This window comes from Bemisia tabaci, chromosome 2 (assembly GCF_918797505.1).
Source record: "Bemisia tabaci chromosome 2, PGI_BMITA_v3".
In the NCBI taxonomy this organism is placed as follows: domain Eukaryota; kingdom Metazoa; phylum Arthropoda; class Insecta; order Hemiptera; family Aleyrodidae; genus Bemisia; species Bemisia tabaci.
Window position 1 is genome coordinate 55,855,753 of NC_092794.1, and position 26,277 is coordinate 55,882,029.

General features: G+C 40.7%; 1 protein-coding gene across 2 annotated transcripts in view; it reads left to right on the forward strand.

Annotated features, from left to right (window-relative positions):
* The first annotated feature begins 1,520 nt into the window (after nt 1-1,520).
* Nucleotides 1,521-26,277, forward strand: part of Dbx (homeobox protein Dbx) — a 36,276-nt gene continuing 11,519 nt past the window's right edge. The window contains exons 1-5 of one of the 2 annotated variants that reach the window (XM_072295884.1): nt 1,521-1,775; nt 9,510-11,146; nt 12,712-13,125; nt 19,118-19,258; nt 25,433-25,650. In XM_072295884.1, the coding sequence (XP_072151985.1) occupies nt 10,813-11,146; nt 12,712-13,125; nt 19,118-19,258; nt 25,433-25,650 (1,107 nt within the window). In that variant the 5' untranslated portion in view covers nt 1,521-1,775; nt 9,510-10,812. Of the gene's footprint in view, nt 1,776-7,479; nt 7,499-9,509; nt 11,147-12,711; nt 13,126-19,117; nt 19,259-25,432; nt 25,651-26,277 lie in introns of those variants that run through there. The other variant, XM_072295885.1, reaches the window with a different exon arrangement.

The following is a 26,277-nucleotide window of genomic DNA, read 5'->3' on the forward strand; positions in this document are numbered from 1 at the left end:
TGTGTTCAACACGAGCAAATGCGTCTTTTGCACCCCTCCCCCGCTGGCACGTTCATTTGATGGTTTTTATCGAGTTTCAAAACGAATGAGAAGGGGGCGGCAAAATATATAGGCGGCCCATGGGCGGCAAGTAGGTGAATCCGGCCCTGAACCAGACGCGTGAGTAAACAATACTGCATGAGAATAACTTAAAGAGATTTAACTTAAAATAACTACATAAATCGAGCAACGGTTGCGGACTATACTAAATACATTAAAATTATAATAACTAACTAACTAAATCATGAATGAAAGAAGAGATACATATTTTCTTTTACGTATGAAAGAGATATAAATTAAAATGGGTAAAAACATTTGTTCAAAATTTAGCATTGAAAGGTTGTTAAATTGAAAATTAATGCATAATATTTCGCAGGCAGCCAATTTGCAAGCGGCATGAGTGTCAACTCAGAAAATTACGATGATGAGTAGCGTTATGGTATACTGCCGTGCTAAGGAAAAACGCCGAATGAACCTTCAGGCGTTGCCAAATTTCCTTTGGCAAATCACGAATTTTCGGGAAAATTTGTAAATATTTTCCCTTCAATTTTTCAGATAATTTTGTTCGCAATTTTACCTGAAGCTTCTGAAAATTTCAAGGAAAAATAATCTTAGCCTCAAAAATAAGCATTTTATCGAAGGAAATTTTGCAACTCTCGAGTGTTCATACGGCGTTTTTCCTTAGCACGGCAGTATAGGTCACATTGAATTACTTCAAAAGCTCATCCTCGGCCAGAGGCGCCTTCAAATTCTTTGATACTTTCCGCTTTCCCAGGCAGATAGTTTAGTTGCCTATCTGAATCTAACCCAAGTAAGGTTACTGATTTCACTTCACGCACTCGTAAATGTGCAAACTGATACTGTGCATTGAAGAGAGAAAAAAGTCTTTCTCTCTTGTTTCTTTACTTTTGAATTTTGCATTTCTTCATTCAACCTGAACAGATTACTACTTTTTTCAAATATTTATTGCTAGCTGCCTTCGATATATCGACGGTGATACTATTAGACCATGTATCTCGTTTGTGGTGTGTAAAAATCTCCGCTCCCATTTTGTCACATTTTGTCGAGGGGTCCTCATCGGAGAGTATTTCACGAGGAAAGCAATGGAACTACTTTTAGAACCTCAAAGTTTCGTATAAACGGAGTTAAAGGCGTTTAAAGTTTCCAGATTTTGTCCGAGCTCACCTATCGGCTCGATCCACCGTGCGGCGGAGCGGAGAGAGGGCAGCGATAAAAAGACATCGAGGCTTAGGTGGGGTTTATCAGGCAATTGAGCCGAGGGCCGCCGTCAAAATCAATGTAAGATTGTGTTGTGTTACCACAAGCTGAATACACATGCCAAATAAAAAGGGTATCAAGGATCCGCCGGTATCATGGGACGGGTCAGGGGGCGGGGTCGGCGGGGCCGAGCGCGGCTCTGATTCGTCCCGGCTCCGCTCAAATGGAGATCCCGCGTCCCTTCGTCGACGCCCCATCCCTGAGCCGCTATCAACCACTCGGGCCACGCTAATTTCGTGTTGTGCCCTTCCCGCGGCGCGTCTTGAGTTTTGATCCCTCGATCATCGTCCGCGCGCGAGTGTCGATTTTCCCTCGTTTTTGGATACTTGATCTCTCTGTTCTCGACCTCGGGCGCACAGGACACCGTTGTAATATACAGGCAAACGCCCGAGTTTCGAAGGATATACAATTTTGGATACAACAGGAGTGGTAGTCCAAGCCCTCGCTTAATGAGAGTGGTGAGTAAAGTGTGTGTTCGATTTGTGAAAAAATGATTTTTTTAACTGTGTTGAGTCTCGCGAAAAGCACAGAATGATAAAAAGGTGTTTTTGAGGTTAATTTCCCTCCCTTTAAAATGTGAGGTGGTGAAGGGTTGAGTAGAGGTCCTACCAATATGCCAAAATCTCGCTCATTTTTTCCGAAAGCACCATTGCCTCCACGTGCCAAATGACCAGAGTCTTTATTTCTTCTGTGTTATCTTACTTATTTTTATTAGATTATTTTATTTTGCTTTTTTTTATAATGTGAGGAGGTGGGGGTGATCCTTCCAATATGCCCAAATCTAGATCATTTTTTCCAAAAGTACCGTTGCTTCCACGTGCCAAATGACCAGAGTCTTCAATTCTTCTGTTTTATTTTACTTATTTTTATTAGACTATTTTATTTTACTTTGCTTATTTTTGTAATATGAGGAGGTGGGGGGGGGGGGTTTGAGGGGTGGTTCTGCCAATATGCCAAAATATCGAAATTTTTTTTCAAAAGTACCGTTGCCTCCATGTGCCAAATGACCCGAGTCTTCATTTCCTCTGTTTTATCATACTTTGTATCGTTATCAGTAGCGTTTTTAGCTTACGAAGCACCGGCCAAATTTACCCGATTTTCGGTTTGCAATATGACAACCGGGTTACCCTTAGTTACCCTTTGGATCCTGGTCTTGTATAGTTGAATGACGACTACGATAAAATGCACACAAATAGTTCTTAGGGTTGGCAATGGTGCTATAGGCGTAACATTGCATTGAACTAGTTTAAAGGACCAATTTTGGTGAGCGAAAATCTTTGTTGAAAGTCGAAGGCTGCAACACTGCACTCGCCTTTCAAACCTTCTTAACGTTCTTTTAATTTTCAATCAAATGAGTTGAGCTTATCCTCAATAGAAAGCTATTAAGCCTGTCTTTCAAACAAGACCAAGAAAAAGTCTCTACCTAGCTTACTATTAAAGTCGAAATATTTGTCTCACTACTTTTCGAACGGCCCAGGTAGATAATTCAGGCTTGGAAGATACCTATCATTTTGCCTACCTCAAACATTGAAGGCGACCTAGCTACTTACGTGACTCTACCATTTTACTTCTCATGAAAAAAATTCTTTACGTATGAGGCAAAGGAGGCGTTTTTAGTCAACACTAGATTAGGTCTTACCTTTTCTGTCGTGCTATAAGTGAGAACGCCGCATGAGTCATGAGGCGTCGCCAAATATCCTTCGACAAATCACGAATTTTCAACAAAATTTGTGAATATTTCTCCTCGGATTTTGCGCAGGATTTCTTTCGTAATTTGATCTAAAAGTTCCGGAAATTTCAAGGAAATTCATAACTTTCTTCAAAAATATAAATTTTTAAAGAATAAATTTGGCAACATTTGAATGCTGATACGACGTTTTTACTTAGCACGGCAGTTTTGACCAATGGTCCTGTGTATCCGACCCAAGCTTTTCCCCCATACTTTTTTCTTTAAATCTGCGGTCAGAAAATGCTACTGATAACTATGGTATAGGTAATAATACGTTCAGCACGTGCTATAGACAGTACAGCCGTAGAGGCGTTTTTCAATATTGCTGAAGTTCGACACATTTTTTAGTTGGTTTTTAATGTATGAAATTGTATGCCCTCGTTAGGTTATAAACCCTCGACTGTGCAAGCTATCCGACCATTAAATCATTCATAGAACCGTAAACCGTAGTTTTCGGGTAGTCTTGTCTCCATGTTTCAATCTTCTTTTGTGATGTAAATACTCGTCATTACTACTCATCTGTGCGACTATAAAGACCCTTAAGTAGAAGGAAAATGTCCAGTTTTGAATGATATCATTATAATTGAAAAAATGAAAAGCTTATTTTTGAAAAACTCATTGCAACTTTGGATATACAGCTGATATCAATTTTTTAGCCATCATCAAAAACTTTTCAGTGAATATGTCGCTGGAGAATAATCAGAGTCCAACATTTCTTTTAATGCAATATCACGCAAATATTCAATTATGCTGTATTAAATTGAAATTCTTTATCTTATTTTAATTTTTGACACGGTAGTGCCTAGCTTTATAGAAATGAATTTTATGATAATTTACAGATTATATCAAGGTTGTCTAAATGATTTCTTCATTAACACGTTTTAATGAAATACATTTACTTTATATCATTGGTAAATTTAATAAAATATAGAAACATTGAATAGTGGATAAAAACCTTTAATAATAATAATAAAAAAGAGTAATTAAAATCTGGACACTGAAAGTGTACAAGGAAAATGTTGAAAACGAGATAAAAACATAACAAAGTAATCCAATACAAAAATCTACTATTTGCTATCTTTCTAATTTCCTGTGGGTGAATACAATTCACATGAAGGAGCCAACCGCATGGTGATACTTGGACTATATTTTGCAATAAGGAAACACCATTCCTGGCTCATTTTACAAATCATTCTTATCAAAGGACATTTAGCACCATCCGAAGGATCAAACGGCGTTTTTCCTTAGCACAGCAGCATAAGATTCAGCTACAGCTTACGACACCGGTCCGGTCATTAGTTCTCCTATGCAAATATGTTCATTAATGGATTAACCATCCTAGTGGTCCCTTATTGCAAAATGTAGTCAATGTGTGCTGCTTTTTCTCCTCACAGCAACTGATCAGCACAACTTTTGGATCCACTGAAAAAAAAAAAAACTCCGTCCGTGGGAGCCGAAATTACGGGCTATATAGAGATACCGTCCGTTCCGGGCTCAAAGGCCGGAAATTCCGGCTGCTGGAGCCGTAACTTCGATTGCTCCGGGTTCAGAGGCCGAAGCTACGGCTCCAGCAGCCGGAATTTTCGGCCTTTGAGCCCGGAACGGACGGTATCTCTATATAGCCCGTAATTGCGGCTCCCACGGCCGGAGTTTATTTTTCAGTGTTCTATTTATTAAATTCAATCCAAATTTATAAAATGTTGAAAAGCTGGGAGCTCCTTGTCAATAACTTTTGTTATGATCCTTGACCATGACCATCCGTCCAAGCACTTACCAACATTTTTAATATGATTATTTAATTTCGAAATTTACGAAACTTTTTCTAAGAAAACTAGAATTTGTTTGATGAACATATTCCATAAGGGAAAACACGTCCGCGTGTTTTTTTTAAACGCAACACTTAAAAAAAAAATTGAAATGATCATTGCTTAAAATAAAACAAAGCTCACACTATGTGCCTTTCTTTTTGAAATGGAACTACAATTCCAGTTGCCGGAAGTCAAAAGTAATACTTTTTTTGTTTGGAACGTTTTAAATGAGGAAAGAGATCTATTGTCGTTACCCAGCTTTTAATCGATGCATCTCCTATGTGTGTAAGAATGTCTTACTGTTTAAGGAAGTAAAACCGGTCCTGAACGCATTTCGTATGATAATGGAGTCCCCAAATCTACATGAAGTTTTTGGCAATATTATACACTCGACGGCATCGTGCGGAGAGAATTTAAGTTTAGTTCCACCCGCAGAGCAAACAGATACCCAAATTTTTAAGACTGAAGGTGAAATTTTCAGATGAACGCCTACTTTAGAAAATTCTAATGCATACTTCATTCTCTCGGTGTTCAAATCTCTACGGTTGCTTAGATAAACGACATATCACGCTTTTAAATCATATACAATATTTGTGTTTTATTTGTGTTTATTGACATATTTTGTGCAAGTTATATTTGAAAGAGTAAAACGTCGAAAATTCCAGGGCTCTTTTTAAATCACCATATTGCATGCAAATGTGTGGCAGTGACGTAACCATCATAAAAATTGAATCTTTTTCTATCTAGATAGTTCAAAAGTATATGTGTATTGGAATCAATACTGCAAATTTCAGTATGAATTAATTATCCAAATTCTGGTTATGTTTTTGCAGTTCGATTGGGTTGTTACATCATTTTTTTTAAAAAATTCAGTTTCTAGAACTTGGAGGTGTAAAAAGTATTAGAGCATTTTTTAAAAGAAAAAAATCCTGACCACGAAAACATAGAAAAAAGCTCCGATATAGTTTAAATTAAGGCGCCCTAAAGTTTAATGTTACGTACAATTTCTCAGAAAGTTTATCACTGCATTTTGAGAAATGTACCGGAGATCAATCTGTAAATTTTTTATAGAATTTTTTTTTTGTGTAATGTAGATTGGATAGTTGAATCGGTAATTTTTTTCTCCGCGTATAAGAAAGATAGAGTGTGAAAGGGGTTGCAAGCGTTTGCGCGCACATTCTTCGCACACCGATAGTGTTAATGGAGAATTTGCAGGTATCTGAAATTTGATGCATTTCGTGTTTTAAGTGGTAACTACGGAGTGAACTGCACACGAGGATACCCTTGGTTCAAAAATTGAACAATTATTGGAGGAGATTTGACGAACTGATCTAATATGCTGAAATACATATGTCTAAATGTTAAACGCCACCAGAACTAGACAGTGGATTTTCTCACTCTTAAATATATTTTTATTATATTTTTCTATTTTTTTCTAATCTATTATTTATTATCCAATGTTTTGACTGGAAAAAAAGTCAACGATTCACTGCTAAATGCCCTGCGTTTTTCAGGGTTCGGCAAAGTTCCCAGATATCTGAAAAATTTGCCATCCTGCCCGCTTTTTTTCAAGAAATAGAGAATTTGCACGAAAAACATGTATTACTTCATCTGAAAGTGCTCTAGAAGGTGACTTCGCAGTAATTTTCTTACATTTTTCTGATGTGGGAAATCGTAGTATAAAATATTTTTGAAAGTGGAAAATGCACCGCCTAGACGTCAGTTGGCCACATTTCCCATTTAAGAACATGTATTTTAGCAAATTAGATCATTTTTGTCATATCTTGTCCAATCATCGCTCAATTCATGAACCAAAGGTTTTGTCATGTTCAGTTCACTTAGTAGTTTCCAATTAAACACGAAATTCATCAAACTTCAGACACCTGCAAATGCTCCGTTCCGCATGCAATCGTAGGACAAATTGCTTTTTTTAGTGGAATCATTAAGTTGATGACGTTCAGCAGAGAACTTTTTCTCCCAAAATTAGGTTGATAGCTCATTAATGATCTTTTTAATAACACGGCAAAAGTGGGGGCAGATGATAACCATCCAAGGTTGACAAGAACCTCCTCCCATTCAGAGTCGCAGTCGTTTCTCTGAATCTACATCGGGCTCTCATTGGACTTAGTTTTCATATGATCTACATGTATAAAGTCACTGCATACAACATAGTATTATCCAAGCAACTGTGATAGTTTTAGTTATCATGTGGTGTTTTCAGATCAAGGATTATTCTGCCTTGCTGAGGAAGAACCGCCCGTATGAATATTCGAGAGTCTCAAAATTTCCTTCGATAAAATGCTTATTTTTGAGGAAAGTTATGAATATTTCTCCTTTAAATTTTCATGAATCTTTAGGTGAAATTCCGAACAAAATTTCCTGAAAAATTGGAAGGAAAGTATTCATAAGTTTGCCAGGAAATTCGTGTTTTATCGAAGGAAATTTGACAACGCCTGATGGCTCATACGGCGTTCTTCCTTAGCACAGCAGTATTCGAGAACTTCCCTCCTGCAATTAAATGTTCAACAATCCTCACTGTGCGGCAAGACCCTAGATCGCGGAATTGAGTTACATTTACTGGTGATTACACCCCCTCCTCCCCCTCGCCTACGCGTTCTTTGCCCGTTTCATTAATCCAATTCCGGTAAATAAACTGTTTTTAATCAATTAATATTGGTTTCCGCCATTAATGCGTTCCATCCCTCCCCTACCCTCCCCTACCCTCCCGTACGGCCTCACCCTCATCACGTCGCGCTTGTCTTAACCAGACGAGTCATTTATACGCAAGGAGGAGCTCGAGTGGAGTGGGAGGGGGGGACCATAGAAAAGTTCCTCGAGAGGGATTCTCCGGGTTAAAAATTCAGGACTCATTAATCAGACCCCTTCGAACCAACCAACTGTGTTTCTGGGGTTCGACGATCTTCGAGTACTGCGATTCAAATTTTCCGAGCTTTAATAGAAATATAGAAATTTTGAAACACGAGGTAAAATTGAGTCGTTCAGTACAGAAACGATTAAACTTCGAGGCTCCTAAAAGTTCGTTTTGAAAAAAGAAAAGTGGTGGTACAGAGAGGCCGTTCATAAATGACGTCACATACTCTTTCCAATTCTTCGACTCCTCTCCCCTCCTTGTGAGATTCCATCCCCATCCCACCCGTTTAAACTTTCAAACGCTTTGTGGACATTTGAATTGGAGTTATAGCTTTAAGCGGATTTATTTTAAAAAAGAAGAAGGAGAAGGAGAGGAGTTGAAGCCCTCATTTCTAATTGGTTGGACAGATTATCTCATCTCGTTGTATCACATCGATAACAAATGAACAGGAGGGCGCGAATAGTTATTCATTCAAATGACACCCATTTTGTATTTTGCTCCATAAACTTCGATAGACCGGTCGGCAAAGTTGACCAAGTGGTCAGCGGTTCCGAATCTAGGTCAAGAGATTCCGCGTTCGTATTCTGGTAGTTGCGTCAAATTTTTACGATATGGATCACAAGACAAGGTACGAATTTCAGCATTCTGATACATGTTTCTAAACCAAAATTTCACGTGAAACACGATGTGCACAACGAAAATTACCGAAATCAACTCCTTACGAAGATATTTCATGGTTCTTGATGCGTGAATTCGAACCACCCGCTCATGAAAACTCAATACTCTGCGTGATTCACATCGCGCGCTAAACGTTATCATGACAATCTCTTGCGATATAAAAATCTAGCAACCTCAATATTGACGCATTGGCTCAGCTATAGCAAATTGCTTATAGTTTTGAACAACATATAGTGGGAAATGAACATTGCTCGATTGAGAGGCTTGCTGAAACCGTTGTAGTGCGCGATTTGACTCACGTAGAGCTTTGAGTTTCTTGTGAGCGGGCAGTTCAAAATCCACGTAACCAATGTGAAATAAAAACGTTTATATCTTCATCAGGAGTTGGTTTCAGTAATTTTCGTTGCGCGAATCGTGTTTTACGTGAAATTCTGGTTAGGAAACATGTATCAGAATGCTTGAATTCGTGCCTTGTCTAGTGGTCCATTGAAGAGTGGATCTGCAGAACCAGATCCTACTCGGCCTCAACAACTCCAAAAACCGGCCCTAAAAAAGTTCAGTTCCGTAAACCCATCCTTGTTTGGACAAGACCTTCCATTTATAAAAATAAAAAACGAAAAAATTATGAAAGAACAAACATAAATGTGGTTAAAAATTTTAACTTCCATCGCCGCGCCGACTGCACTGTGTTGGCGCAATGCGTGAAGTATTCATGCAGTCTTGCAGGCGCTATGCGTTTCATGCTGACCGCCACGCCGCTCCGTTCCAGGTTAAATTGCGTGTTGAAGGTATTGTCTCATGTATCACCGAGAGACGACAAAATTAGAAATTACTATATACTTTTACTCTGAGGAAATGAGAGATTTTGTCGTCTTTTCTCGTTTGTAATTTATGTTCTGAATCCGATTTTTTTCTCTCTTTTTTTGATACCTACATTCAAAAAGATTGCAAAATTTGCCGCCATGGGCCGCGGCCCATGTGGCCACCCCCTTAATTTGGCCCTGCATTATGTATCCTTTTCCTTTTTCCCCTCTTTTGCTGAGTGACACTATTATGAACTAAATGGATGTTATATTTCATGAATGTATATTTTCTTTTGTTGCAGAACACAAGCACAAGGGATATTCGGAAGAGTATAATTTTGCAATCTCTATCTAGGATCAACTGATGTAGCTCCTGGCTTCCAATTTAATCTAAGCATATTCTGCTCTAAATGATTTTCATAAATTGAATTACATTAAGAGACTGACAATGAAATCGCGCGGTAGTGTATATTGAGAATTAAAAGCCCCAGGGCAAAATTTTATGAACATTTTAAGGCAGAGATTTTAAAGTCACTAAAAAAAGGTAAAAAAAGAACGTCAGAACTGAGACGAATAATCGATCATCGAGGTCGCTTATTTCACCTTCTAAATGAAAATGTAAGTTTTTCATCATCTGCCTATGCTCTGCGCAGTCAACAGAATAACTGCGGTTGGGAAAATACATCAACAAAACCATGCGGAGCTGGATCTTAGTCACCTGATTTTCACATCCACTCTGGATTCAAAATATCCTTTCAAGCCAACGATTGAAGTTTACGCAGCCTATAAACAATGAATATCAATAATCAAATTAACTGGAATATAAGACTTCTACCCGGATAGTATACCAATGGACGTAAAGAATCATCAATAAAATAGTGTCCTTCACGTGACCAATCTGGGTTAAAACCGTTTCTGCTGAGTAGACACTGAGGTTCATCAAAACGACCCGGTGCATAAAATTTGATCTGAAAATTTTGCGAGTTTAAACGCAACAAATACATCTTCCAACCGGAGAGAAACCGGATCATTAAAATTGGAGCCCAATCACGGAGAAGCGACCTAATGAACCTCTAGTGACCCTATCAGGCGAAACAGCTTCATATTTCATGACCCAGTTTTGCTTCTCAAGGGAGGCATCCATCCTAACCGAAACCAGCTTACCGAAATAGATGTTGTATTCCGAGACGGTCATAGCGTAGCCACTCAAACCTGTTCACCGAAATAGATGGTAAATCCTGGAAGGGCGATAGAGTAGCCTCTGAAACCGGTTTACCAAAATAGATCGTGAATCCCGGAAGGATCGTAGAGCAACTCCAAAAACCGGTTCATCAGAGTGGATGCTGACGCCCGAGAGGAAATAGAGTAACCCCTGAAACCGGTTCACCAGTATAAATGCTGAATCCCGGGAGGATGATACTCCTGAAACCGGTTCGCCAGAATAGATGCTGAGTCGTAAGAGGACAATAGAGTAACTGCCACCGCGCCGTCGAACCGGATCAATCGAGGCGGTGTGGAATCTCGGCGGGCGAATTCCGGAAGACTTCCGATCCGGGCGGGAACCGGTTGCGCGGACAGCCTAGATGCTGAGGCCGGGCGCGGGGCATGTTTTCGGCTATCGGCGAGCGCATGGGTCACCTGAGCAAGTGCGAGATGAAGAGTCGGTGCCTGCCGTTCGCCGTCGACAACCTGCTGGGCGCGCGGGTGCCCCTCCCGGGGTCCGGCGCCGGCGGGGGGTCCGGGCGGGGCGGTGAGGGGAGCGGCGAACCGGTCTGCTCGCCGGTCTTCAACCGGTTCGAGGCGCTCGAGCTGGAGGCCACCCCCGAGTACGGCCACGATGACCCAAGGGAGGACTCCCATTCCAGGGAGGAGGAGGAGCGAGACTCGTCCCAGTCCAGGGAGTCGTCGCCGGGTCATCCTCCAAAGTCTCAATTTTCCGGTAAGTAAGCCTTTTTGGAAGCATTTCAAAATGACATAAAGTCCTAAAGTTTGGGAAAATTTGAGTAGCTGTACTTCAGTCCATTGGGATTTTCCCCGACTCCATCTTAAAGGGGGGATACACGTTCAAAGTGAAGCTTCAAAGTGGTGGCTGTTTAGCCAAAGTGTTGTCATCGATTACCGCGCATTAAGCCCTGAATAGACGATCAAATTCCCGAACCAATTTCGATCAAAGTAGCATCAAAGCGTCGGGAGTCATCAGGCTTTAACTCATTAATTTGCTTCATTTTAAAATGAAAACTTGGCAGAAATGTTACCTGTGGCAGGAAATGATGAATGGTGGCACTCCGTTCTGATCTTACTTTGAACAAAAAAGTGCGGCCCGTCAAAATTTGATGGTGACCACCAGTCATCAGCATGTCTACTTTGATCGGAATTGGTTCGGAATTTGATCGTCTATCCAGGGCTAAAGTGAATAAGCTTCAAAGTGATGGCTGTTTAGCCAAAGTGTTGCCATCGATTACCGCGCATTACATGCGCAACACTTGACTAAACACCCGCCACTTTGAAGCCTCACTTTGAAGCCTCACTTTGAACGTAAGTACAGGACTTTTGATATCATCTAATCGTAAATTAAAAGATTTATGTTTCATTTTCATGCTAGCTAGACACGTTGAAACGTTTGTTGAGACTTGAGAGGCGGACTGGTTCAAAATTTTTCGGGGGACTGGCCGCACTGAAAACAGTTTTAGGAGCCCCCAAACTTTTCCTGATAAAGAGGAGTCAAAAATGAAGGACCCGAGAGATTCTTTGTAGGTGCCAAATGGGGCCTCCAAATTTTGTCTAAAGAGGCATCTGCGGATGCTTTTGGTGAATTCTAGGGGGCGATCGCTCTCTAGTCTTCTGAGTCAGCGAGCTGATTATTGCATACGACAAACAAAGGTTATTAGGAGAAAAAAAGTGATCCTATTGGTGGAAATGGGCGGTTGCAATGGACACAGGAGGTTAGTAATAGACTAATCAAAACAGTAATCCACGATTTTGTTAGTCCATCATTTTCTCCCTTAGGGGCCGTCCCTATAAATTAAGTAACACACTTTTTCGGAACTTTTTAGCCCTCCTCCCTCCACCTTGTAACGCTTTTGTGACGTAGGTCTATAAGGATTGCATTTTGCAAAAAGGAACCAGAAGAATTGCAATGATGCTAAGATTTTGCATTTTCATCCTTTGCAATGAAATTACTGAACCCATGAAAAAATATGAAGTTTACCTACAGGGTAATTTTTGTCTTAAATTTACAGTTTTAGCGAGAAAATAGAGACTGTTAATGGATAATCAGGTTTTTCTTCCAAGACAATAGAAGTTGCTCAATCTAAGCAACATTCCAAGGCTCCCTTCCTTTTTGCAAAATGCAATCCATAAGATCATCCATTTCAACCAATAGGATTGCTTTATTTTCCCTTTGTCGTCTCTGTCTATCGCCTTGTCTATCGATTTCAATAACAAGTCCTCCAGCGTTGCCGGTAAATATTAATTTTCATTCCGGCATGAATGCTCTAATTCCAGATTATGAGGAGGAGCAGGAGGCGGCGGCGCGCCGAGACTCGATGGACGGTTCGTTCCTGAACGCGGATTCGCGGGACCTGAGTTTCGAGCTCCAGCGGCGGCACACCCCGGACGCCCCCGCGCCCGCCCGCAACGGCAACTGCAAAGGCACCTTCAACTTCTTCGAGATGTGCAAGAGCCGGCAGGAGCTGGACAAACAGTACTACGAGAGCGTCTCGCACTCGGATAAGGTCATCAAGAACATCTTCCTGGATCGGTACAGCCCGAGCAAGTTCACGGCGGCCATCAAGTCCGAGGACGCCCACCGGACGCCCGTCGCCGCCGAAGAGGGCGTCACCGTCGAGAAGCCCGAGCTCAAGTTCAGCGTCGACGCCATCCTTGGGAACGTCTTCAAGCAGCAGAATAGTCCCTCAGGTGAGAAATATTTATATTGTAGGGTCCGTCCTGGTGACAGGACAAAATGTCCGAAGATAAGTGTCCAAAGTACAAAAATGTCCAAAGTCAAAAAAGTCCATTTGTCCATCCTCGGAAACGTTTTCAAGCAGCAGAATAGTCCCTCAGGTGAGAAATATTTACACTGTAGGGTTCGTCCTGGTGATCGGACAAAATGTCCGAAGATAAGTGTCCAAAGTACAAAAATGTCCAAAGTCAAAAAAGTCCATTTGTCCATCCTCGGAAACGTTTTCAAGCAGCAGAATAGTCCCTCAGGTGAGAAATATTTACACTGTAGGGTTCGTCCTGGTGATCGGACAAAATGTCCGAAGATAAGTGTCCAAAGTACAAAAATGTCCAAAGTCAAGAAAGTCCATTTCTAAAACAAGTCCAATAATCTGGAATGTCCAATAGCGGTATTATGGCCGAAAACAAAAATGCCCACTGAGGAAGTATGAAAAATTTCTGCCAACAGGTAAATGGTCAGGGCCGGATTAGGGGGTGGCCACATGGGCCACGGCCCATGCCGGCAAATCTGAGGGGCGGCAAAAATTTGCAATTTTTTACAGTGTAGGTTTTAAACAAAATCGGATTTATAAAAACAAAATTACAAACGAGAAAAGGCGACAAAATCTCTCATCTCCTGAGAGTATAGTAATTTCTAATTTTGTCGTAACTTAGTGATACAAGAGACAGCACCCTCAATAAGTCGAGTTGTGAGAGAAACCAAACACGCAATTTGGCCTAGAACGGCGCGACTTACAGAGAAATGATTACGAGGACTTGAGATGAGAATGAGAAGCCCTCGGCGCGGCGATCGGCATGTAACACATATTGGCGCCTACAAGACTGCACGAATACTTCACGCATTGCATCAAACACAGTGCGGTCATTGCGGTCAGCGTGAAACGGATAGCGCCTACAAGAATGCATGAATACTTCACGCATTGCGTCCAACACGGTGCGGTCTGCGCGGCGCGGCGGCGGAAGTTAAAATCATATAACCACATTCATGTTTGTTCTTTCATAATTTTTTCGTTCATCTCTTATGAATGGAAGGCCTTGTCCACACTGAGATAGGTTTATGGAACTTAACTTTCGCGCAAAGTTTCGTGAACTTTTGCTAGTATTGTTGACACGGCTTTCCCAAAAAATGTGTTCAACACGAGTAAATGCGTCTTATGCACCCCTCCCTCGCTGGCACGTTCATTTGATGGTTTTTATCGAGTTTCAAAACGAATGAGAAGGGGAAGGCAAAATATAGGCGGCTTATGGGCGGCAAGTAGGTGAATCCAGCCCTGTAAATGGTAATAATATTTAGCCTGACAATAACCGGACATTGGAGCATTTTTAATTTTGGCGATGGTACCGCTACTGGACATTCCAGGTACTCGGACATTTGTTACTCATGGACTTTTCTTATATTGGACATTTTTTTACTCAGGACATTTGCTTTTAGTGCTTTAGTGCCGAAACTTACCCTAATTTTTCCCCGTGTGTTGACGAGATTTTTGGTATGAACTAAAAGGTAACCCTAAGTAATCCCTTTAGTTCCTTTCGAAATTTCAAAATTATCCCGTTTTGGCCACCATACCCTTAACCAACAGAAAGAACAACTTAATCGGCCCGAAACATTTACAAAGAAACAACTTAATCGGCCCGAAACATTTACAAAGAAACAACTTAAAACGGGGCTAAGGCCGCAAATAATAAACATAAAATAAAACAAAAAACCCGGGACGTTTCGCAGGGATCACACCCGCACCTCCAATAACACAAGTCTCACAGTAGCAACGGTGAGGCTCATAGTGTCTTTCTTATAATTTTCTTGTTTTTGCCGGTTGGAGGTGCGGGTGTGATCCCTGCGGAACGTCCCGGGTTTTTTGTTTTATTTTATGTTTATTATTTGCGGCCTTAGTCCCGTTTTAAGTTGTTCCCTTAACCAATCAGAAGCACGGCTTCATTTCCTGCCGCAAGCCCTCCATCTTGATGTATTTGGAACAAAAGGCATCCGTCGATGAGGCAATTTGACAGCACGGCTAACAGGGGGGCAAATAAGGGGCTCTAAGTGGAGTTGGGGGTTGAGGGTGTAGTCTCAGATTTCGGGGGGCGCGGCGAGAGAAGCGAGCCGAAGGGAGTCCGGTTCTGTTGTCAAGTCGATGGAAATCCGTCACGAGACTGCCATAAGTAAAAACCACGCATGTGCCGCAGATTCCAGCGGACGATGCGCGGTTTTCAACGAGACGGAGGACGATCCGGCGGCATCGGGGTGGCGTCAGCTGGCGCACCACTTAGTAACAATATAACGGCCCCTCTCGCGACTTACGCACGAGTATTTTACAATGTAATAATAAAGGAAGTAGGAGCAGAAGCTGAGCCTGAGAGAGGGAGTGGAGGGGAGGGGGTGAAGAGAGAGAAAGAGAGCAAACAGGAATGGATGGAGAGGCCCGAGTATGATTTCTTTGTAAATAATAATCTTCGCGCTCGGCTGCTAGTTTGACTTCCCCGAGGAAATGATGTATTGATGACCGCTTCCTCGTCGCAAACGTTGCTTTGCTCCGGTGTCATGTTTTGATCGAATACTATTGTTTCATCTACGATATCACGACACATGCACATGAGACAAAGGACCCCGGTTAAAACGGTGTATTTACTTATTTAGTCTATGTTGTTACAATATTACCAACTTATTTTGGTGTAATATCGTAGTTTCCCTCACGAAAGAACGTAACTACATTTCAAGGTTGCCAAATTGCCCCTGGTAAATCGAATTTTTACCAAGGGAGACTTGAGTATTTTTCTTCAGATATTATCAAAAACCAAGAACAATCTTGGACAAAAATTGCGCAGTTTTATTTTTGTAAAAAATTGAATTGTTTAAGTCAAGTTTACAACTTTGAAATGGAGTTACAGGGTTCATGGAACCGATAAATCGATGCTTTTCACTTAATAGTGAGTGCCGACCTACTGAATTCGCCTTCAATTCCACCATCTAGGCAACAAACTTACCAAAGAGTACAAATAGTTATCTATTCGAAGAACACTATGTAACGCTCCATGAACTTTGACGTAAGTACATACCAGGGCCGGACTTACCTACTTGCCGCCCATGGGTCGCTAGTATTTTGCCGCCCCCTTCTCATTCGTTTTGAAACATCAATGAAAACCATCAAATGAACGTCCTATCAACACTACTAGCAAAAGTTCACGGAACTTTGCGCGAAAGTTAAGTTTCGTAAACCTATCTTTGTGTGGACAAGGTCTTCCATCCATAAGAAATTTAAGTTTCATAAATATATCTCTGTGTGTGCAAGGCCTTCCATTCATAAGAAATGAACGAAAAAATTATGAAAGAACGAACATAAATATGGATTAATGATTTTAACTACCGCCGCCGCACCTTGCAGACCGCACTGTGTTTGACGCAATGCGTGAAGTATTCACGCAGTCTTGTAGGCGTTATGCGTCTCTCGCTGATCGCACTGTATTTGCCGCAATGCGTGAGGTATTCATGCATTCTTGTAGGCGCTATCCGTTTCACGCTGTCCGCAATGACCGCACTGTATTTGATGCAATGCGTGAAGTATTCGTGCAATCTTGTAGGCGCTAATATGTGTTACATGCCGATCGCCGCGCCGAGAGCTTCTCCTTTTCATCTCAAGTCCTCGTCATCATTTCTCTCTAAGGAAGTTGCGCCGTTCCAGGCCAAATTGCGTGTTTGGTTTCTCTCTTAATTCGACTAATTAAAGGTGCTGCCTCTTGTATCACTAAAAGACGACAAAAGTAGAAATTACTATACTCTCAGAAAATTAGAGATTTTTTCGCCTTTTCTCGTTTGTAATTTTTTTTTCTAAATCCGAATTTTTTTTATACCTACATTTAAAAAAATTGATGAAGAGGATGATATCCTGAATCGAATATTTCAAAGCACCATATTTCGGTTAATTTTGAACGTAGAAGTTGCGGTTTGGACTGATCTGATGATTTTTAGCAGACCTACACGATTTAAACATCAAAACACGATTCTGTAACCAGCGCAACTGACCCATTGCCTGCGACAGGTTTATTCTATCTCAAACCAGCGAGAGATATAGGCTCCCGCTCCCCATTTCAAATCGTAACTAATTCTGTGGTCCATTGTATTTCCTCCATCCCGAGAGCGGGCTAAAGAAGCGTCGAGTCTTGCAAGTCGCAGAGAGCTCAGTCAAAGGGAGCCGAGACGAGGACGAAGATGAAACGCCAGGGCCGGATCCCTGGGGCTCCGCGAGCAGGAGCGGCGCGCGAGGGCGGGGGCGCGGGCGGGGGCGGGGGAGGGTCGAAATCGGGATCGAGGGCATCAGTGCGGATAAAAAGCGAGGCGAGCTGCGGGCTGCGGCGCGCTGAGGTGTGAAACTGGTGTCATAAACAGAATTCGCTTTAACAAATAGCTTTTAGTCACTTTAACACTTCCTAATTTAATTGAACTCGGCTCTCTCCGCCGCGGTCGACGTGTCAGATGACCTGGTCTCCGGGCCTCGAGCGCCCTGTGTTTCCCGCGCTCGCGTCTAATTTCCGCCCTTCCACCCCTCCCCTCCCCGCCCCTCCCATCTCTCCGCCCCTGCACCCCCCTTTCGCGGCCGTCGGGAAGATTTAGGCGCACTCCGCGTCATCCGCACTCTGACACGCACTTTCGTATTTATGACGCCCGGCTTCGTCGGGTCTTTCCTCCTTGTTTCGGGTCGCTGACCACTCGGGTAGGGGGTGGGGGAGGGGGGGGGGAGGGGGGGGGGTCAGCGTCGTTTCCAGCGACCGGCTACCCCTGTCGTGTACCCGAAGGGAACGGTAAGCCCAAAAAATAAGTTTCGAGGGAACGAATCGGGAATGTCAGAGCGGACGGTTTTCTTCTGCAACGTTCTCCGTAAAACTGTGTATGATCATCCGGCCCAGATGATCCCTCGAAATAACTAAAAAACGAATCAATCATTGAATCATGAATCATCATGAATCGAACATTAAACAATAAGCTTGCATTTGGACTACGCAATATGAAATTAGGAGCCACTATTTCTAGGACTTGTGAAAACAACCTGCCGATGGCTCACTGAAAAAAAAAACTCCGGCCGTGGAAGCCTTATACTTAAGGGCTATATAGCTATACCATTCGCGTTCCGGGCTCAGAGACCGAACGTTCCGAGCGTAGCACCGGCAGCAATTAAAGGTACGGCTTCAGCACCCGGAACTTTCGGCCACTGATCTCGGAACGGACGGTTTATCCATATATCCCATGTTTTTTTTTCAGTGCTGAAGTCGAAAAATGTGTATCTCATATTGCGACGCAATGAGTTTCCGCTCCTGTTTTATTTCTTCAAACTAGCAAACAGAGTTTGTATTGAATTTTCTTTGAATTTCCTTCCAATCGAAACATAAATTGAATAGAATCGAAAAAATAACAAAAGCGCTTTTATTGATCCCAATAGAAACACATCGAATCATCGATCCCCACAAGGAATGCACCACTAGTTCTTGAATTTTCGATGCAATTTAAGCGCCTTCAAATGCGAGGAATACTGCCACGACCGCGTACGAGTTGTAATAGTTGTATCTACCTAAAACCGAGTCCTCACTTAAAAAGCCGGCCTCCAATCTTTCTCCGTGTCTTAATGCCGCCGTGCTGAAAAACGCTGTATGAACTTTGCATGTTGTCAAAAAGTAAGGAAATAAGTTTCATGAAAAGTTATAAATATTTCTCTTTAAAATTTTCGCATACGGTTTACATTGCAAATCGTATTCTCTGAGAAATATTGACATGTTTTTCGAAAATTCTTATTTTAGTATAAGAAATTTGGAAACGTTTGAGGGCTCTTACGACGTCCTTCCTTAGCACATCAGTATAATGGCTGTTGAATGTGTATATAGTAATAAACATGAACCAATCTAGATAATGATTTGTTCGATAAATTTTTCTAAATTAATTTTTCTTCTTTTTCTTTCACAGCTTCGATATTTCAAGAGGCAGGAAGGACATCGTTGTTCGGGTTTGGAAATAATGTTGCCAAGCCAATTGCAAGGCCGGCGGCAACTTACAGACCCGCCCTCCATCATACTTTGTTCACGTGTAGACAACCTTTTATAACCGGTAAGTACGGCATACTTCTCTCTTATTAACTTATTCCACTTCAAAATAAAGATAGGAACAAAAAGATTAAATCGAATAAAACAAAACGATCCAGCTTTAAAAAAAATAAAAAAAATAGTAATTAGTGGGTAAAATGGTTTTATGAGCCGGACGTAGTTCTTATTTTATAATTTTTTTTAAAAAAGAAAAAAAATGTGTTCCAAGTGTACGTTTCGAATATATTGGGAAAGGTTCTGTCTTTCGAAGTTTTGATTCGCGATTTTCACCTCAGCCTTACTTTTGGAGTTATTTCGAAGTATTTCTCAATTAAGTTTTCTGCATAAAAAGCTCCTTACGCACTCCCGACCCAGACAATCAAGTGGACTGTTAGGGTGGCCGTTAAAAATAGCTTTTTCGAATTTTTAATGGGAGAACCCTGCAAAAGTTTCCTTTTAGTGTGTAAAGAAAGACCAAAAAAAGAAAATCGAAAAAAAAAAATTTTTAACCGTGCCGCACGGCCGTTGTATGTGGTACGCTTGCAAGTTCGATTTCCGCAAATCGCGCTTTTTGGCGTTTTGAAGCGTCTCCGAAGGCATGATGGAATTCATCTAGACATCTGAAATTATGGTGATTAACTCAACTTTTTGCGTACTTTCACGTGGTGTTAACAGAAATTTTTTAAAATTTTTCAAAGTACGATATTTTTGCTCTCAAAGTAGGGCGAAAAGACGATATGCGGAAATTGAAATTCGCACATCGCGGTATATCACGTTTTGGCGCATTGCTTACGCACGATAATTTTCATGCAGAGATCTGATAATATGGTTAGTGACTCAACTTTTTTTGTACTTTCACGTGGTGTTAACGGAATATTTATAGAATTTTTCAAAGTACGATTTTTTTACCTCCAAAGTAGGGCAAAAACACGATATCTGGAAAATAATTATGTTAATTCATATCTCGGCTTTTTAAAAATTCACCCTCGTCTTTCAAAAGTGGCTGCCATCTTGGATTTGGGGTACCCCTTTTGACCGGGGGACTTTTTTGACTTCATATCTGAAATCTGCGACCAAAATTACATAGGAATTAACACCACACATGACACTGTAAGCGGATTTTAAGAAAATCGAAATCCCAGAGGCCTTATTATGGCCGCCATTTTGAAATTTAGGCAATTTGGGGGGGATGTTCCGGGAAGGAACCGTGGTAAACTTTTGGTATGTTGTTCAAGAGGACCTACTGACGACGTTTACAGAGGAAAATTTTGTTAAACAATTTGTTCCGAGTTAACTCTCTTTTTTTCGGATTTCTCCTTGACAAACCCCCTAAAAACCCGAAAGTCATGAATTTAAGGATACAAATTTTGGGCAATATGCACGTATCTACTGACACTTGATTGACTATTAATGTATAGGATATGCATTTACAATCCTCAAAAACAGCCTAACTTGACTTTTTCAGCGCCTTGACCCGAAATTCCGGTCAAAATAGCGAAAAATCGCATTTTCTCAAAAACGGCCAAACTACGAATTTTGCAGTTTGTTGTTCCTCAATGAGTAAGCCTTTTAGTTGAAATTTACGCAAAAAAAATTGCGGGTGGTATGTAGACGACATTAAAAGTGTTTAAAACATACTATGTGAGGTGTCTTTCCGAGTGGTGGGCATTTCGGAGTAAAACAAAAATGAGTCCTTACATTGGGGGGGGGGGGGGGGGGGGGGGCTAAATTTCACACGACATTAAACATACACCCTCTAAACAGATGGTCGTCATACAACTAACAAGTAAAGTATGTGAAAATATGAATGCAGCTCAGACACTTCATCCGATTTCAAGCATATTTTAACGTGTTCTATGCACGCGAGATCACAGCTAGTTGTGGACCACCTGCAAACGCGTTGCAACCTGCAGCTTTTACAATGGACTCAAATTTCAGCTCAAAGTTTATGGCAAAATATATAAAGTGTTTCAAAAAGCAATTCCCAAGTTGCCCGGACTGATGATGAAACTTAATGAAGCCAAGACATGACTTGACAAAATTATTTTCCAGATATCGTGTTTTTGCCCTACTTTGGAGGTAAAAAAATCGTACTTTGAAAAATTCTATAAATATTCCGTTAACACCACGTGAAAGTACAAAAAAAGTTGAGTCACTAACCATATTATCAGATCTCTGCATGAAAATTATCGTGCGTAAGCAATGCGCCAAAACGTGATATACCGCGATGTGCGAATTTCAATTTCCGCATATCGTCTTTTCGCCCTACTTTGAGAGCAAAAATATCGTACTTTGAAAAATTTTAAAAAATTTCTGTTAACACCACGTGAAAGTACGCAAAAAGTTGAGTTAATCACCATAATTTCAGATGTCTAGATGAATTCCATCATGCCTTCGGAGACGCTTCAAAACGCCAAAAAGCGCGATTTGCGGAAATCGAACTTGCAAGCGTACCACATACAACGGCCGTGCGGCACGGTTAAAAATTTTTTTTTTTCGATTTTCTTTTTTTGGTCTTTCTTTACACACTAAAAGGAAACTTTTGCAGGGTTCTCCCATTAAAAATTCGAAAAAGCTATTTTTAACGGCCACCCTAGTGGACTGTATTTTCCAAAAAGGAACCAGGAGCAATGCCATGTTGCTAAGATTTTGCAACTTCACCCTTTGCAATAAAACCACTGTAATCGTGCAAAAATATGAAATTTATATGGTAATTCTTGTCTTAAATTTACAGATTTTAGCGTGTAGAATAGAAAATATTTAGATGATCAGAGTTTTTCTTCCAAGACAAAAGGAATTGCACAATCTTAGCATCATCGCAATGCTCTTGGTTCCTTTTTGCAAAATGCGCAATCCAAGTCATCCACAGGTTTCAGATCATCAGGTTTTGGTCCATATTTATAAAATTACCAACTATCAAAACACTCTATAAAGTACCCAGATACAAAAAGTACCAAAAAATAACCTCGAACGACCCTTTTTTTGTTGTAACTTATTTTGGCACTGTCCATTTCCGCTGGGTTTATGTCAGTAGACCTTCGAAACGTCAACTTCGAAGCAGACATCTCCCAGGACACTTCCATATCCTTTGAATTCATGTCAGAAGACCTTTTAAATGTCAAATTCTAAGCAGAGATCTCACAGGGCAATAACAATAACATTATCACTGATGTCTGATTAATTAATTAGTAAGCTTAAACGATCCTCCCTGTATGTGCCAAGATGCGTGGTAACCTCTTTTCGCCCGCAAGAACTTTTGGCGAGGGCGAAATGCGGCAGACTCGTATGCGACGCCAGTGTTGCCACACCTCAGCGAACGCTGTATTTTCCCAATATCATATCATGAGGGGCAAAATTACAACGCGTGAAATTGCAATAGCGGGGATGGGAGTTCATATACGCGTGCGGCGCGCATGGAGGGTTGGTGGTGGCGGAGGGAATGTCAAACGCAGGCACTAGTCTTGTAATCGGGCTCTGATTAAGTAATGCTGCACTTTTGATTTAGGACCCTCTTTTCCTCCTACCTACCCAGCACCGCTTCACGACTTACAGGAGGTTAGAAGTGAAGCCATGACGGAAATCCTGTGGAAAAATCTCGGCATAAGTGAAACACGGCAAAAATGAAATTCGTTGCGCTGTACTGCCGTGCTAAGGAAGGAAGCCGTATGAACTTTTAGGTGTTGATAAATTTCCTTTGATAAATCACGAAGATTTGGGAAAATTTATAAATATAATTCTGTCAATTTTTCAGATAATTTTGTTTGCAATTTTACCTAAAGTTCTTGAAAATTAATCGGACTAATTGTTCGGATTTATCGGATAACTCAAAAATAAACATTTTACCGGGGGAAATTTGGCCAATCTCGAATTTTCATAAGGCTTTTTTCCTCAGCAAGGCAGCGTACGAGTATAACTCAGGTAGAACCGTGACGAGCTATCCATATTTCCCGCTACAAACTTTATCAGCGCTGATTTGTGGTTTTAGTCGATTAAGGTTTCGATGAAACCATATCTTAAACGGTGTTCGTAAGCAGTTGTAATATTATGGAGGTAACCACCTCCCAAAAAAGTTCCTTAAAGCATTTTTCGACTACTCTTGCGGTTGAGCCGAATTTCATCTCTCTTCGAGAAGCGTTTATTGCCGAAAGGTGGATTTTTCTCCAAATTAACTGATTTGATTCGATAAAGCAAAGGTCTCACGCAGCAACATCTAGTAATTGAAGAATATGGTTGGCACTCTCGTAAGGTAAATGAGTCTTCACGTTTTGGCAAAAATATATGACTCACAATGTATAGTATATGTTTGTAAAGGAGTTATTTCTACGTTTTATGATACTTCTCTCCAAGTCCGTGTCATTCGACTTAATCGATTCGGTAAGTCTGTGAGCCAGTTGTACCATTTTGCTTGGCCTGGATCATTTTGAAATATCTCTTCCTACTAAGAGTTCATTTTTATATATTTAGGTTTCCGGTTTCTCATTCAGGGAAAGCTTTCGTTCTAAAAAAAAAAAAAAAAAAAAAAAAAAAAAAAAAAAAAAAAAAAAAAAAACACGAAAAGAAAGGAAACGAGTTCCTTTTCTATAATATTATGACTATCTCAGCTCATTTGATTATTTCATTAATGAATATCAGGAATAATCGATTCTGCCTCGATAAATATCGATTGTCCTACATATATTTAAATGAACGGAGCCCAGTGTTCCCAAATTCCGAGGAATTCATTCCAGGATCAATTAACAATGGAGCCACTATACAATCCGGAAGCTTCAATTTGAAATGTGCCGAGTAAACGTTCTTTTTTTCACCAGTGAGCGACGCGACAGCCGCGTATCTTCATACGTCACGCTCTTTCTGCCCCTGATCTGATTGCGGCAATAAAAATCCATTGCGCCGCCAAAGGGAGAAAATTATTATTGTGCCCTTGGAACATGTTTTTAACGCATGAAAATGGATTGGTCGCCGTTATTAGCATCTCCCGCACTCGGGTTAGTCTTTTCTTTTCCCTTCATGTTCTTACGATTTTCGTAAATTGGCAACACTGATTCGCCGCGTACACCCGAACGCACGAAATAAAGTCATTGATTTCTATCGAGGTAGATCGCCTCATTTTGAATAGATTTTTTATTTTGGATTCAAATTAGGGAGAAATAACTGAAAATGTTTACTTATATATGCAAGCTTTGGAAGTACAGTCATTCGCTGATACAATGACAATGAACTTCTCTGCCACGTTGGGACAAATGGCGTATGAACCCTAAGACTTGAAAGACAATTGGTATTTTTGTAAAACTCGGTATTATTTTTGTTCAGAATTTGTGTAGAAATTTCTTTGCATATTAATCTCGTATCAGGTAAAATTTAAAGAAATATTCTTGTGAATAAATATTTTATTAGAAAAAATTTGGCAAATTTCGAATGCACCTTAAGTGTTTTTCTTTGTTCTCGAAACATATCTGACACCAGGATTAACGTTGAATGTAACTCACAGATAAAAGAGTGTAACTTAAAGGACATAATGCTCCACAAGACACTTTGGAACAGAAATTTTGCGATTTCGTGTCCGCTTATCGCAAAAAAAATCGCTACGATTATCATCATTGAATAGAAAAACAGAGGTAGCATAAAAATTTTCAGGTTTAAGTCGAACGTAATTTATCGTGAAACTATGCTGAAAGATACCGGAGGACCGAAATCCTAGAATAGATAACTACAGCCTCATGAAGGATGTACTCTGGCCTACTTCAAAAATTGAAGGCGAATTGAGAATCTTCAAATTTTTCGTATCAAGAATGCCCTTTATATTTCATCTATGAATTGAATTCAGAGTTCCTAATGTCAAAATCACCCAATCAACAATTACTGACGCACCTCTTAAGCTATCCAGTTATAATTAAAATAATTTAGGAACGTGTAAAAATCGCTTATGTCCATTTTTCCAATCTTTAGTTTTTTTGAGTTCATAATACGTTTAAAGAGTTGATACAACCAAAAAAGTGATGGAAGGACTCGTTTTGGGATTAAAGAAACCCGAAGACGAGTTTTAATGCCACTTTCGTGGTTGCACGCAAAAGTACCTATTATGAACTCAAAAAAACATAAAACTGGATAAATGGACATTCGCGGTTTTCACACGTGCTGATTCAATTTTACTAAACATTTCTTTTTTAATGAAATGGTGAAATCTTTTGAACTTTTTCAGTGGGATCAAACCCCGGCGTTGGGACAGTGTTTCCCTTGCCCGGGACCTTTCCGTGGGCGCAGCATAGCAGAGGCAAGCCCAGGAGGCAAATGATGCGCCGGGCCGTTTTCTCCGATCTTCAAAGGAAAGGCCTGGAAAAGAGGTTCCAGATCCAGAAGTACATATCCAAACCCGATCGGAAAAAGTTGGCCGAAAAACTCGGCCTCAAAGACTCTCAGGTAAGTCTAAATTTTCAGCCTCCACCACTAGTGGACATTCTTAGTGAGCAATGTTAACAACCTGAGTCGAAAACGGCCGTGCTAAGGGAAAAACGCCGTATGAGCCTTCAGGCGTTGCCAAATTTCCTTTGATAAAACGCGAATTCCCTAGTAAATTTATGAATATTTTCCTCCCAATTTTTCAGATAATTTAGTTCGCAATTTTACCTAAAGATTCTGAAAATATAAAGGAAAAATATTCATAACTTCCCTAAAAAATAAACATTTTATCGAAGGAAATTTTCGAAAATTCAACGGTTGAAAATGCGAGCGTAATCACCGCAAAACGGCCCAATTTCTTTTTATTTTATTTCTTTATTTTACTTTTTGCAGCCTCAGTCCCATTTTAAGTTGTTTCTGAAAAAACGTTTCAAGCCGATTAAGTTGTTTTTTGTGTAATATAATCGATACCTCGTTTCTGAAAACCGATATTTTATACTTGAATTGAATGGAGGGAAAACAATGTCACCAACTTGCGAGAATCGTGGCTGTTCCGCGAAATCGCTCGATTGAAATTCGAAGTTTTTTGCTAGCTCCTCGGGGAGGCGAGAGAATGAATGAATAATTAATTGGCGAGGAAACGGAGAG